Below are 15,302 nucleotides of genomic sequence, written 5' to 3'. Positions count from 1 at the left end.
CATTCCCTTTCCAACACCAAGGGACAGGAGTATACTCGCTATACTTCCTTATTCCCAAGAAGGACGCTTCACTCAGACCAATATTGGACCTCAGACCCCTAAACCAATACATATTGTCGGAGCACTTCCATATGATCACACTACAGCAAGAAGACTTCCTAGCAACATTGGACCACAAGGAAGCATATTTTCACATACCCATCCATCCAGCTCACAGGAAATACCTCAGGTTCACAATAGAAGGTCAACACCACCAATTTAAGGTACACCCCTTCGGGGTAACCACAGCTCCAAGTGTTTACAAAATGCTTAGCGACAGTAGCTGCACATCTCAGGAGGCAACACATCCACGTGTTCCCATACCTAGACGATTGGCTAATACAAGCAAAATCGTACGAACAGTGTGCAAAAGACATGTCTCAAGCACTTCAGCTGCTACACAGCCTAGGCTTTTCGATAAACTACCCAAAATCGCATCTACAACCATCCCACACACAATATCTGGGAGCTACTATAGACACGTCGGTAGCAAAGGCATATCCAAACTCAGCCAGGATAACCAGCATGCAGATGCTCATTCGCAAATTCCTGCCACAACACTCTTTGCCAGCTCGAGTCTTCATGCAGCTCATAGGCATGATGGCGTCCTGCATATTCATTGCCTCCCATGCCCGACTACAAATGTGTCCATTGCAAGAATGCCTAGCACGGCAAAGGAACCAAGCTCAAGGACAACTAAAAGACCTAGTGTTGGTAGACAGTCGCTCTTATAACTCTCTGCAGTGGTGGAACCCACAAAACCTTTCCAAGGGGCGACTCTTCCAAGAGCAGGTTCCACAACTAGTACTAACAACGGACGCATCACTGACAGGTTGGGGAGCCCATCTACTTCAATACACAGTACAAGGGCTCTGGACAATCAAACAAAAGACACTGCATATCAACCAACTAGAGTAGCTGGCAATATTCCTAGCTCTAAAAGCGTTCCAAAAATACCTGTACAGCAAGACTGTGTTGATCCGGACGGACAACATGACAGCCATGTACTATATCCAGAAGCAGGGAGGGACACACTCCCCGCAGCTATTCCACTTAGCACAGAGCATATGGAAGTGGGCAATTCCAAAAGACCTCTTTCTCCTGGCAGAACACCTCCCAGGGAAAGACAATCCAATAGCGGATCTGCTCAGCAGACACAGCAAACAACTTCACGAATGGGAGATTCACCCCTAAGTTCTCCAACCATTCTTCAAACAGTGGTGGCACCCAGAAATAGACCTGTTTGCCACAAACCAAAACTCAAAATGCCGGTACTTTGCCGCCAGATTCCCACATCTGCTGTCACAGGGTAATGCGATATGGATGAACTAGTTAGGCAGATTTGCGTACGCTTTTCCCCCAGCCCCACTGATCCCGCTGGTGGCACGCAAACTGCGGCAACAGTCACTCACAATAATCCTAGTTGCTCCCACATGGGCGAGACAGCCATGGAACATGACGTTCTTGGAACTTTCACATAGTGCCTCATCAAAGGCTGCGCCTCGCACCCCATCTTCTAACTCAGAACCATGGAGAAATCAGACACCCAGATCCCAATCAGATGAACCTAGCGAACTGGCTCCTGAAGTCTTAGAATTTGGATACCTTAACTTGCCTCCAGACTGTATGAACATCATTAAAGAGGCAAGACGACCGACTACTAGAGCTGCTATGCAGCTAAATGGAAGAGATTTGTTATTTACTGCAACAATAACGAAATCAACCCATTAGACGCTTCCATTCAGAACATTATATGTTACCTACTGCATCTTCAAAGATGCAACCTAGCCTACTCTTCAATAAGACTACACCTTGCTGCTATAGCAGCATACCTTCAAAACAGACAACACCTTTCACTGTTTAGAGTACCAGCAATCAAGGCTTTTATGGAGGGTCTTAAAAGGGTGATTCCTCCAAGGCACCCACCTTCCCCAGTCTGGAACCTAAATATAGTACTTACCAGACTCATGGGCCCTCCTTTCGAACTTTTACACTCATGCGAAATGCAGCTAAATGGAAGAGATTTGTTATTTACTGCAACAATAACGAAATCAACCCATTAGACGCTTCCATTCAGAACATTATATGTTACCTACTGCATCTTCAAAGATGCAACCTAGCCTACTCTTCAATAAGACTACACCTTGCTGCTATAGCAGCATACCTTCAAAACAGACAACACCTTTCACTGTTTAGAGTACCAGCAATCAAGGCTTTTATGGAGGGTCTTAAAAGGGTGATTCCTCCAAGGCACCCACCTTCCCCAGTCTGGAACCTAAATATAGTACTTACCAGACTCATGGGCCCTCCTTTCGAACTTTTACACTCATGCGAATTGCAATTTCTAAGATGGAAGGTGGCACTCAGGTGAGTTAGTGAGCTACAAGCATTAACAATTCAAGAACCATTCATGCAAATACATGCTAACAAGGTAGTTCTTCGAACAAACCCTAAATTTATGCCAAAAGTTGGTTCAACTTTCCATATCAATCAATCAATAGAACTGCCAGTGTTCTTCCAAAATCCACAGTCAGTAGCTGAAAGAGCCCTACACACAGTAGATGTAAAGAGAGCTCTGCTTTATTATGTGGACAGAACGAAATCATCTAGGAAAACAAAGCAATTATTTCTTGCTTTTTCAACACAACATAAGGGAAATCCCATGTCAAAGTCAGGAATAGCCAGATGGATAGTTCAATGCATTCAAATTTGTTATCAAAAGGCGATACACACTTTAACTGTACCCCCAAGAGCACACTCTACAAGGAAAATGGGGGCATCCATGGCTTTCCTAGGGAATATCCCTCTTGAGGACATATGTAGAGCAGCCACATGGACTACCATACACACTTTCACAAAACACTACTGTGTAGACGATCAAGCAAAGCAGCAAGCTGCTGTAGGTCAGGCTGTCCTCAAAACTCTTTTTCAAACTGCTGCAGCTGGCACAGGTAACCACCGCTAGAGTAGATACTGCTATACAGTCTATGCACAGATATGAATTCAGCAGCCCACTTGCCTCGAACGGAATATGCTACTTACCAGTATGCATCTGTTCTTGGCATGTAGGGCTGCTGACATTCATATTGATGCCAGAGGGCAATGGATGCTTTGGCTGCAATTTTATGATTTATGTGGAGGCTGTTCTTCATCTATATTGACAAATATCATCAGGGCTGCTGCCTGAAGCAACAGTCTGGAAGACTGGTGTAGTCTTATGGCCATGCCTGCTGTCTGCCTGTAGTGTCACAGTAACCCCAGCTGAACTTCAAGTGTCTGAGATTGTAGGATCTGTCGAACATGGTGAATGAGATTTTGTAATTTGTCATTTCCCGTCCTGCCTCCTTCCAGTAGATTCTGTCTTAATATATGCCTTCTTTCATGAAAAGTTTGAAGGTAGATTTGAATAAACCTGCTAAATAGATCTTTCAATGATTGGAGGCTATGTACGATTGCATACCAAAATTACACAAACTGCTATTAAAAGTTTTGACTTTAAAGCCAATTTCTAGGAAACCTAACTTGAGGAATACTCCATTGTGCTAACATTTAACGAAGGTTTATTGGAAAGGTGATCCCTTCAATGCCCCCTGGGTGGATCTGATGTATCTGGCATTGCATACAAGCATGTCAAATATTTCATGAGTTTCTTTTCAGAATTGCCTAAAAAACAATGATTTAAGCCAAGGTAATTAATAATTGTGATGTGAAACGCACAATTTGGCCTCATTGTTTTAAACAATATCTTGGGAGCTGGACCCCGCACGGAGACTCTTTACTTTTTATACAGCCTGCACCCCCTACTCATCCCTTCCTTGCCATAGTCCATGTGTATATTCTGGGTCAGCTCCATATTCTATCACCTATTGTGAAACATTAAAGTCCTGATACCACCTGGTTGTTGCATTCTAGGTGTCTGTCCTTTATTGAGTTTTGCAGGTTGTCCAGTTGTGGGCCACAAAGACTGGAGCAATATCTTATTTTCACAATATTTACCTAAGTTTACCTGATATTCACCTTTTTCTGTGAAGAAGCCCTTTCCCTTAAATCCTGATATATTTTGGGTTTGTTATTTTCCCACAGTGGGATTAATTTATTCTTGCCCTAGATAGGAGTAAATCCCTGATAGTCTCCAGGGCAGGGATGGGCCACACAGAGGTTTGTGACTACCCCAAAACTCTTAGGTTTGTTGGTGCTCCCAAGCTTTTCAAGGCACCCCCTCCATCCTGAATTATCTAATCATCGCCCGTGGTAGGTGAGTTACTGTACATAATAATTTGCATCACTATTTATGTGTTAAATGACAACATTATTGACAGCACTTGTTAGATTTAAAGAACAGTATTGTTCAAATTGCTAATGAGTACCACTGTCCCATGGTGATATGCGAGTTAATAATCAGTACTTGATGGGGCACAAGTTAATGTTAATTAACTAAACTCTAACTGGCACACTTCAGTGTTTTTTTGTTTTTTTAAATGTTAATTCTTCTCTCATTTCAACATTTAACTATAACATCACAGGTAAGGGAGCATGAAGGTGGTGGTTGGAGGGAAGCAACAGACAGCAGATGAGGGGAGCAACAGATGGGGCAGAATAATAAAAAAAACATATTAATAAAGACAAAGAGGAGGCAGCACTGGGCAGGGTTGGGAAAGAGGGAGTAATACGATGGGATTTGGAGGGGCGGTCAAAGAAAAAAACAGCACATAAAGGAGAGAGCAAAAGAGGAGAGAGAGCAGCAGGAAGCACTCTGGGACAGGAGTTCTGGGATTTGGTGGGGAAGAAGCAGCACATGATGGAGAGATCCCAGAAAAACATGCACTCTCGTGGAGCACTCAAAGAAAAAGAAAGAAGTTCTGTAACGTGAGCAATATAAGGATGCAAGTCTGAGAATCAGAAAGATTAAGAGGCTATGCTTTGGGGGAGAGAGCATGGGTGCAAATTACGGGGCATATTTACAAGGACCATATCTCCGCCTTTTTGGCTTTTAAAGATAAAAAAGCAGAGATAAAAATATTGCCCTATTTACAAGAGGGTGATAGCATGTATTAGCGCATGTTAGCACCCTTTTATACGACACCTCCCTTTGCATCTCTAATGAGATGCAAAGTGGGCGTCACTGGGCAGTACAACCTTGTAAATCCCTACTTCCGGCAGGACGCGGTCTAGTCGTTCGCCGGAAGAAGGTATTTAGCCCCACATGCAACGGACGCGCAGCGGACGCGCGCAGCGGGCGCGCTTTAGGCAAGCCCCTCTGCGCCCGTCCGCGCCTGGCCCGCGCCGAGTGCACAGAACGCTGCGGGTTTCCATAAAAGTATTATAAAATACTCTAAGGAGGAACTCTATGCTCTCTACCAATCTAGGGAGGGCTGTGAGGTATGTGCTCTAAATACCAACTGTAGATGTCGATGCTGTGGCTTTGCCTTCTCGACCGCTAGAACAACTCAGGTTGCAAATCTGTCTACTGTGAATGACAGCCGGCGAGTTGAGGCTTTACTACAGGGTGGGCTTATCAATGCCCAGTCACTGGGGAATCATAGGTATGAAATAGCCCAATTGATTGAAAATATGAGGCTAGACATATTGTTCAGAACAGAAACATGGGCCGATGTGGCCTCGGACCCTGATTTCATTACTGCTACCCCGGTCGGGTACAGCTTTGTTAAGATGGATAGGCCCATGGGCAGGAGAGGAGGTGGAGTAGCAATCATATCTAGAGATTGCTACACTGTCTCGATCCATCCTATCCAATTTTCCGGCTGCGAAGCATTGCATTTTACGGTTAAACTCAGCGCTAACATCTCCTTTAAGGGCATTCTTGTGTACCGGCCACCAGGGTCTAAAGCCACATTCCTAAATAATCTAAATGAAATGCTTGAAACAGTATTAGCTAATGAGGAATTTACCATTCTGGGCGATTTTAAATTTTATTTGGAGGACCCCACAAGTAAAAAGACTGCTGTGCTTTTGGATACTCTAGGTGCAGCAGGGCTGGCCCAACTGGTCGGTGTTCCCACTCATGAGGCGGGGCACACGCTGGATGGGATCTTCTCTTCCTTTCAGGGGCTCAAAGTTAAAGAAGGGATTCCTCTCCCCTGGTCAGATCATTCACTCATTAGCTTTACCTTCCCTAAGAGTATCTATCAGCAGGTCAACAAGGCTATACCTAAGGCGGATGTACGTCATTACGACGCACACTTTTACAACGCGTTCCATTACAACGCGGTTGTAACCACGCAAGTCGTTACAACGACTTGCGTTGGGGGGGCGCAAATTAAACATTTTTTATTTACTATTCCAACACCAGTCCCCGTGGATAGTAGGGAAGGTGTTGTGATAGTAAATTAAATGATTTACTATCCTTGAGCGCCCCCCAGCACAATTCGTTGTAACAACTTTCGTTGTTATGACCGCGTCGTAATGGAACGGCGTTGTAACGGTTGCGTTGTAAACGTCGCATACCACCTAAGGCAGCCCCCGCAGAGCCTGGAGTAAAGTGGACAAAATTGTCCTTCAAACTAGCTTATTAAGTTCCGTTCCCCCAGGCTGCGCCAACAGTGATAAAGCAGTCAACAGCTACAACAGCTGGCTACTTGAGGCCATTAGCGCAGCAGTTCCTATTAAGAACATTTCAGTTAACCGAGCAGCACCATGGTTTTCTGATCTCCTTTGAACTGAAAAACAGAAATGCCCTCGTATGGAACGTCGCTGGCGCATGGATTACCTTGATAATGATAAACAGATTTATAAGACAGCCCTCAGATCATATAAAGCGCTTGGAATTACTGAGAAAAGTAAATATTTTAAAACTCAGATTGACTCTGCGAAACATTCCTCAAAAGAGCTGTTTTCAATTATAAATAAACTTACGGTCCCCAAGGCTTTAAATAAGCTGGGCAATCAACAGTTTGTTGATGACATGGCGTCCAATTTCAAAAGCAAAGTGCTGGATATTGTTGGCAATTTTAAAGATTGTTTGAATGCCCACCCAACTTCCAATACACAGATCCTGCCAGTCGACATGTGCAGGCTCCTAGAATTCTCCCCGGTGTCAGCCGACACAGTGAACCATTATATTTTGGCCTCTAAATCAGGTTCTCCATTGGACCCGTGTTCTCCAGCTTTTTTGATTGAACCAGCTGATTTGGTGAGTCCTGTACTGGCAGACATTTTCAATAGAATGTTTTCCTCAGGCAGTTTCCCTATAAGTTGGAAGGAGACCTCTGTTCTTCCGCTTCTTAAGAAAGTCACTTTAGACGCCTCTTTGACATCGAACTATCGCCTCCCTCTCCCAGCTAAAATTGTGGACAAGATTATGAGTGTCCAATTGACTCAGTTTATCGAGGATAATGGGCTGCTGGACCACTCAGTTTGGCTTCCGCAAAGAGCACAGCACTGAGACGGCACTTATTAAGGCGGCTGAAGAAATCAGAGCTGTTATGGACAGTGGAGGTACAGAGGCATTGATTTTGCTCGATCTCTCTGCCGCATTCGACACTGTTGATCATGCTCTCCTGATCCACTGATTAAAAACTTTAGGTGTAGAAGGTATGGCGTTGGCCCTCCTGGCCTCCTTTCTACAGGAGAGGAGATCAACGGTGTCGCTCGATGGGTTCAATTCGGAGCCTTATGTGCTGCCTTGCGGCGTGCCACAGGGTAGCTCGCTGAGCCCACTGTTTAATGTTTATGTCACTGAACTGGCGTTACTAATTAGAGGCTATGGCTTCTCATTAACATCTTACGCTGACGACTCCCAGATCGTGGTTGCAGCTCACAGAAAACAGAGCTCCCCTGCGGTGCAATTCCATAACTGCATGCCCGCCATTAACATCTGGATGAGCAGACACTGCCTCAAGTTAAACTCCGATAAGACAGAAGTGTTGATTTTTGCCAGTTTACAACCAGCCTGGAGTAATCTTTGGTGGCCTGCAGAAATGGGACTGCCGCCCATTCCATCAGATAAGACCAGAAATTTGGGCATCCTGTTTGACAACAGATTAACATGTATTCAACAAACTAATGCCATTGTCTCGGCTTCCTACTTCCTGTTAAAAAAATTAAGAAGATTCTTCCTTATATTCCTGAAGAAACCAAGAAAGTGGTTATCACCTCTCTCATACAGTCCAAATTGGATTATTGCAATGGACTTTATTTGAATGTCCAAAAGCAGTGTTTGAGGAAACTTCAAGCAGTCCAAAACTCAGCGGCTCGCCTTTTGCTGAGTCTTCCCCGGCATAAACCCATTGCGGGAGAAATTCGGAAGCTACACTGGCTGCCAGTGGTAAAGCGAATCAAATTTAAGGCGCTCTGTGTGGCCTTTAAGGCCTTGACACAAAAAGATCCGTTGTTTTTGCAGGAACTTTTTATGTGGTACCACAGGGTAGCTCGCTGAGCCCACTCCGGTCCACTGGTGCTGAAGATTCGGACCTTGCACTGGGGAGGTCGGAGTTTTCACTATGGCACTTCTAAGCTGTGGAATCTGCTGCCTCCTGAGATTAGGAAGGCTAGCTCTCTTCTGAGCTTTAAGAAATACTTGAAAACTTGGTTGTTTCAGTGAGAGGAGTCGGTCGGGGCTTTGCTCTTGGTTCTAGCGCCGAGACACCATGTTTGGTATTTGAGCGCTTTACAAATGTCATTATCATTATCATTAAATATCGCGGATTTGCACATCGCGATATTTCCAAGGCTGCCCACGCATTTTAGCAGACGTTAGTTTTTGGAGAAAACCACTATTTCAGCCAAAAACTAACATCTGCTTAAATGCAGACTTAGCTATACTTATCAATGGGGGTGGATTATGCTGATACGACCACAGGATCGCATCAGCAAGGTTATAGCCGTTTTCCATGGAACATCGCTGGAAAACCAGTGATGTTCCATGGAAAACACTGCTATAGCTGGGAAATTATTGCCATTTCGCCATGCGTTATTAATACAGCGTTAGAATGGCGATAAATTTCTGCGATAGTCGGCGATAACTATTTTCTCGCTCAGCGCGGCCAGCGATGATTATCGCTGCTGCTTGTTATTATGCCCCTAAATTACTCTGGTGAATCAAGGAATTGCTCCTGTAGTTCGGACCCATAGATAAAACCAGCTTTGTGAACTGGGCCCACAATTACTATGGGGCATCTTTTACACATTGGTCATCTTGAAAATCGGGCTTAAAGTCCGCTGTGTTGACAAAGGTGGAAAGCCTCCGTTTTGTGGGTTTGCAACAGAACCCCATGTTGGTGGAAAGTCGCCACGATGATGCTGCTGGTGGGTCTTTCCGAGGCAGACGTTAATCTGCCTAGGCGAGACGCCGGGATGGTCGTGTGTTGTTTTTGGTGAATAAACCTACAGAATTACTTCGACAGACACCCGTCGCGTATGGTTCTTTCACAAGATACTTCAGAACATCTTGCCTTTTTTCTTTCTTTACATATTCCCTCAAACAGCTTTGAGGCCCTTCCCCTCCAATGACTATGGATATGATGTCACTTCCAGGCAGCAGAATAAATGTCCTTTCAAAAAATTTAAATGATTTCTCTTTCTGCAGGGTACCAGAGGCAGCTCAACTACAAGCACGATGATGGGTCTTACAGCGCCTTCGGCAAAAGCGATCAGGAGGGAAACACCTGGTACGTGTGTCTGTACACCTGTTTTGCTACCCACTTGTAAAAGTGAGCCAGGGAAGTGTATGGAGGGGGCTCTTTTCAGTGCAGTTTTTTTCACAAATGGTCAGTATTTGTTGTGTCAGGAGTTGCTCCTGTTTCAATCACATCTTGTGATGGATGGATGGATGGATGGGTGGGATGGTTGGATGGATGGATGGATGGAAGGGTGGGTGGGTGGGTTGTTGGATGAATGAATCAATGGAACTGCACATGAATCCAGTGATAAAACAATGAGATGAATGAGGATAGGAATCTGGATAGATGGAAGAATAAATCCAAGTGGGAATATGGATGACTGAATCGGTGAGTGATTGTTTTAGGATGCATGAATACTTGTATGGTTGAATGAGTAAAGGGACAAGGGGGGAAGAGTTGATGAATCTGTTTGTAAAGAGACATGAATAAAAAAGAAGAGAATGAATGGGTGGGTGGGTGGATAGGAGTGTTAGCATGAAATAGATGGATGGATGATGAAACATACAAGTGTGGAAAAATGAATGCATGAAAGTTTTAAAATGGATAAATAAATAAATACCGTGGATGAATGAAAGAATAAGAGCGCAAGGAATCACATATTAAAGGATGGGGGAATGAATGGTGATATGAAATATTCCTGCTAACAGTACTCAGAAAGAAGGGAACATCAAAAAGATGGCATTCAGTCGGTGAGTGCTGAAAGAAGAAGAGAAGAAAAAATCAGTAATTGTCAGGTATAGCAGTCTTTTGCATATGGGCACAATGGCTAAGATGGTGCACAAGGAAAGGCACAAACTTCTGAAACATCCTCTAGCAAGGAGAGAGAGGCAGGGGAAGAAGGGGGGGGGCAGAGTAGTGATCCCAAATGTGAGGTAGACATACAGTGAATCTCACCTGGAAAGATATAAGAAACACCTTTCTGTTTACAGTCACACACCGAGAAAGAGAGCCCCATGGACAGGGTGGAGATAGCCCTGCTCCAGCCCCTGGACCATATCAAAGGCCACTGGCAAACCTCTTCAAGGCCACCCACACATTAGATGTTTGAAGGAAATGACTTGGGACCCTTGCCTAAACATCCAGCTGTACCTTGTTCCCCGGTGGAGGTCCTTCATCCATTTTCTCAGCACCTAATATCACGAGTAGTGATTTGAGGAAGGATGATGGCGCACAGACCTTTTTATTGTATATTTTTCCCTTGTCTTCGTACACAAAAAAGAGTACGTAATTTAATTTCTGTTATGCCTGAACTTTTGCTTAATTTACACCCATAACTGCACCTGTTGAGTAAGTTTGTCTAGTCAGTGTTTGCCCCTCAGGAGTGCTAGGAATACTGGACCTGCATCCTTTCCCATGACAGGAGCCAGTTCTTGAATATCAGATTCCGGCTTGTGGGATGGGGCACCGACTAGGATTTACTGTCCTTCTTCCTTCTATATGTGAATTAACAACAATGAGCTGTTTCACAGTATAGTGCATCCGTGATCTTATAGTCATCTCAACACACTCTAGTACCACTCCCTAAAGCCTTGGGTGTGAGATTAGTGCTCATTAAAGTTGGTAATCTGACAAACTATGTATCCCTAGTGCCCTGCAAGCTTCTCCAGACAGCTGGTTTGTGTACACCAATCTACCTGAACATGGGAACAGGGTAACTCAGACATTAGACTCATCATGTCATGGTAGCTCTGCTAAAATCAATATTAAGGAACCACTGTGGTATAACACGCCATTTTAGTTCAGGTCTTCGCCTCCCCTTTTCTCAGATCGTCACCAAGTATATCATTACCTGTATTTGCCATTCCCTTACCTCCACATCCCCTTCCAGTTAAATCACTGTGTCATCCTTCTATTCTCTTTACCTCCTTTTCTCCCCTCTTGCCTGTCCTTTTGCAATCCTGACCCAACATCTACAAGCCGCCCTTTTCCCACCTGGCGTCACCATTTGCCACATTTTATCTTCTCTCCAGGATCATTGCTCCTGTTTCTTCATGTTCCTTGTCAACTCTCACACTTTTCCTTTCCTTCATCTCATTCCTTCCCCTATCTTTCCCTCCATCTCTCTATAGCTACTATGTTCCATCATTCTCACCCTCTCATTTTGTCTCCTCAGGCTCACTGCTTTCGTCATGAAGTCCTTTGGTCAGGCACAGGACTACATATACATTGACAAGGTGTACATCCAGCAAGCCCTCAGCCATCTCAAGGAGCATCAAGTGGAGAGCGGCGGCTTCAACAGTTCTGGCAAACTCTTAAACAACGCTCTAAAGGTATGAAGGCTCCACAAAATGGTGCCTTACCTCTTCCAGGAACGTTGCCTTTCCTTGGGCTTTAATGTAGTAGCATGTCAAGTGGAAGTGAATACTTCTAATTTTGCTTGCAAGTACAAGATAAGACCTCTTCTCTTGCCCATTATGAGGGTCTTACCAGTCATTGAAGAGTTGTAGAGGAATGTGGACGATGTCCCAGTTCTTTTACAAAGTCAATGAGCTCTGAGGAGATTTGCATTATTTTTATTGATGAAAGATGTTTATAAAGCACAAGTGTCACCCAGCATGGTATGCTGCCACTGAAGGAAAGGGGCTGTAGAATCACAAAGTAGGTTAATTAAAATGAGGAACAGGAAAGTAGAGCTTTCAGAGATTTGAGGCAAGATCGACCAATCAGATGGATAGTGAGGGATAGAAAAAGGAAGAGAGTGCCAGTGTTTCACCTCTAGAAACGTGAACAATGACCCCACAATTTGAGAATAACCTATTCTAGGTGAGATAAAAAAAAGGAGAGGCAGAAATGAGAGAGGAAGAAGGAGAATCATGCTGAAATTTGAACTGAAGATACCTGGGTCCTTGTTCATGAAATGCATGATGGCAAAGCACAGAGAATTGAGTTTATGTATGTGCACTTTTGCCGTTCTAAAGCATAAACCTAGCTGGCTAGTGATAATGCCCTGTACAGGGGCCAAGGCCCAGGGAGGAAAGGTTGAAGCGGTGGGAACTGAGCCTATCTCAGGTAGTTTTCTTGAAGAGGTGAGCTTCTACTTTCTTCTTGAATTGTAGTAGGGTTGGTACTGTTCTAATTCAGGAGGGGCTGTGGCTCTGGAGCATAGGCTAGGAAATCTCATTTTCTTTTCAATATATTGCAGGGTTTCTGGTGATATTGAAACTCCTTGTTTGGTGTTAACCTACCAATTTTAATATTTCGTCAGCTAGGTAAACAGGGTTCTTGGTGTGGAATTTCTTGTAGTCATGCCAGGCTTGCAGGGGAGCCACTGTCAAAACTTTAGAAAGTGGCACGGAGGAGGGGGGGGGTGATGGAGGGTTTGAATACAAAACGTGAAAAAAAATCACTTACCTGATCTCGTACCAACTTTCCATTGCCGAGTCTCTCCCACGTCAAGTGAGTCTCTTCCGGGGACCAGGAAGCACCCAGGCTCCCCACAGCCATCACAATGCTGCAATGCAGCTTTGCGATTGGCTCAGGGAAGCCAGGGTGCTTACCAATCACAATGCTGCAATCCAGCGTTGTGATTGTCTGAGCGCTGTGGTTCAGCCCTCAGCCAGGGAATGGGGGCCTGGGCATGTTCTCCATGCAGGCGTAATGCAAAGGGGCGGTTAAACATTCATGTGCACTTTATAGAGTGCACAACCACTCCTCCCCCACATCAGGAGAGCCGCGCTATAACTTCAGGTTCGAGGCATATGAGCTGCACACCAGGTGGCGATCTATTGCTAAGTGTACGACTCTGCAGCTCTACATGCCAAGAACAGATGCATACTGGTAAGTAGCATATTCCGTTCGAGGCATATGTGCTGCAGATCGTACACTTAGCAATAGATCGCCACCTGGTGTTGGCGATCTATTGCTAAGTGTACGACTCTGCAGCTCTACATGCCAAGAACAGATGCATACTGGTAAGTAGCATATTCCTTATTATCATTGTACTTTTTAGTTTAGACCCCTCAGTGAGTAGTGGGGCTACGCTTCTCCACCTTAGCGGAGGAGCCACCACTGTTAGGAATGAGGGTTGAGGTCATCAGTCTGCTCCAGGCACTTGATGAGCCATCCTGCTGATTGAAGGATGTCTACCAGAGGAGCAATGGTGGTCTCTGGGATGCTGCTCAGCTGGGTGTTGCCTTCATCAACATGGGAGAGGGCTAGGGCTTGAACTGTTCTGAAGTCTTCTCCTGGTGGAAACAATTACACTTTTTTCAGGAGAGAGAGTTTGAACTAGACTGTTTTGATCTTCTTGCCAATGTGTTCTTTGAGCGACAAGTTCGATTCAGGGGTGAATCAGAGAGATTTGAAAATAATGTGGCTAGGATACGGAAGCGAGTGAAGAGAGGACATTGTTGAGGATATGTGCCAACGACTAGGAAGATTAAGAATGAAATCGATGGAAGCTTGTTGAATGAAACATAATTAAAGGAGAATTGCAACGTCATTTTATTATATAAGTAGAGTGTAATAAGAATGCACTGTGATGTATATCAATGCACCGTTATTTCCGGCTTCCAGGAATTCTACCACTTGTCTAAGGTTCAGACACAAAACACACATTTGAAAAGGCCATTTAGGGCAGCGTTGTTTTAACTTTTTTATTTCTACGGACCCCCATGGAATTTGTACAGGAAGCTGAGAATGCCTGCCTGAGCAAATTTCAACCTCATAACAATATAGAAATTACAGAAACAAGTCAATGTCCAACAAATACACAACTTACAAATAATGTATTTATTGAAATTTTATTTTAATGGAAAGGTTGGAGCTTTTCAATATTTCTATTTGTTTTCTAAACAGTAAAGTGATATATCTGATAGAGACTACTAACCGCAGATTCCTTCACGTAGAATTCTCCCCAGGCGTGAGACTGGATCCAGAAAACTTTTTGCCACAGCATCTCCGCGCGCCGGGGGTGGGGGCGGCACCAGGAGACTCTGCCCTGTGTCATCCGTGCATGTGACGTCAGCGAGGTCACGTAAGTCCCACCCGGCGCGCCTTTGTCAGTTATTTCCTTTTCCGCGTGCAACGCGGATACGGTTCGTGCTCTGACCCTGTTTATGCCTTTTTTCCCTCTACGCTATTGCGTATGTGTGTGGACTGTGTGCGAATGCCTTGGGGCTTTAAGACGTGCTCGCCTTGTGGACGCCGGATATTGGCGATGGACCCTCACCTCATCTGCATGTGGTGTTTAGGGGAACACCACAACTCCACCGATTGTGAGGCATGCCAGCAGATGAAAATGAAGTCCAGGCTGGAACGCCGGATGAAACTTCTTTCGGCTCACATGTCCAGGTCACCCCGCCAGGCCCCTGCGGAGGGTTCTCGAACCCGCTACTTCCCTCACCGACATCGCCCCTCTTTGAGGTCACAGGAGCGTCGCTCACCTGTCGGTAAGTGTCGCAGTTTGTCCCCAAGGGTCAGTTTCCGCGCTGTTGGGGGCATGGGCTCTCCGTGGGGGGTGCTGCCCGCGTGTTGTCCCCCTATCCACCGTTTCCCGGCGGGGGGCAACTAGAGCCCAGATGGAGACATATGCAGCTGCTTTGCAGGCCTCGCTGGCTTCTCCTCCTCTTCCTTCCCTTCCTGGAATGTCAGCAGATCCCTTGCAGTGTGCGGGGCGCTCCGTGG

The 15,302-nt window shown here is 45.1% G+C and overlaps 1 protein-coding gene across 3 annotated transcripts in view; it reads left to right on the top strand.

Annotated features, from left to right (window-relative positions):
• The window catches only part of LOC144768018 (alpha-2-macroglobulin-like protein 1), a 293,319-nt gene that overhangs the window by 227,816 nt on the left and 50,201 nt on the right, over positions 1–15,302 (top strand). For all 3 annotated transcript variants that reach the window (XM_078651413.1, XM_078651412.1, XM_078651414.1), the window contains exons 25-26: positions 9,584–9,665; positions 11,791–11,947. In XM_078651413.1, the coding sequence (XP_078507539.1) occupies positions 9,584–9,665; positions 11,791–11,947 (239 nt within the window). The remainder of the gene's footprint in view (positions 1–9,583; positions 9,666–11,790; positions 11,948–15,302) is intronic.

This window comes from Lissotriton helveticus, chromosome 7, assembly GCF_964261635.1.
Source record: "Lissotriton helveticus chromosome 7, aLisHel1.1, whole genome shotgun sequence".
NCBI lineage: Eukaryota > Metazoa > Chordata > Amphibia > Caudata > Salamandridae > Lissotriton > Lissotriton helveticus.
The sequence above is the reverse complement of the archived record's forward strand: the minus strand, read 5'-3'. Positions and strand labels throughout refer to the sequence as shown.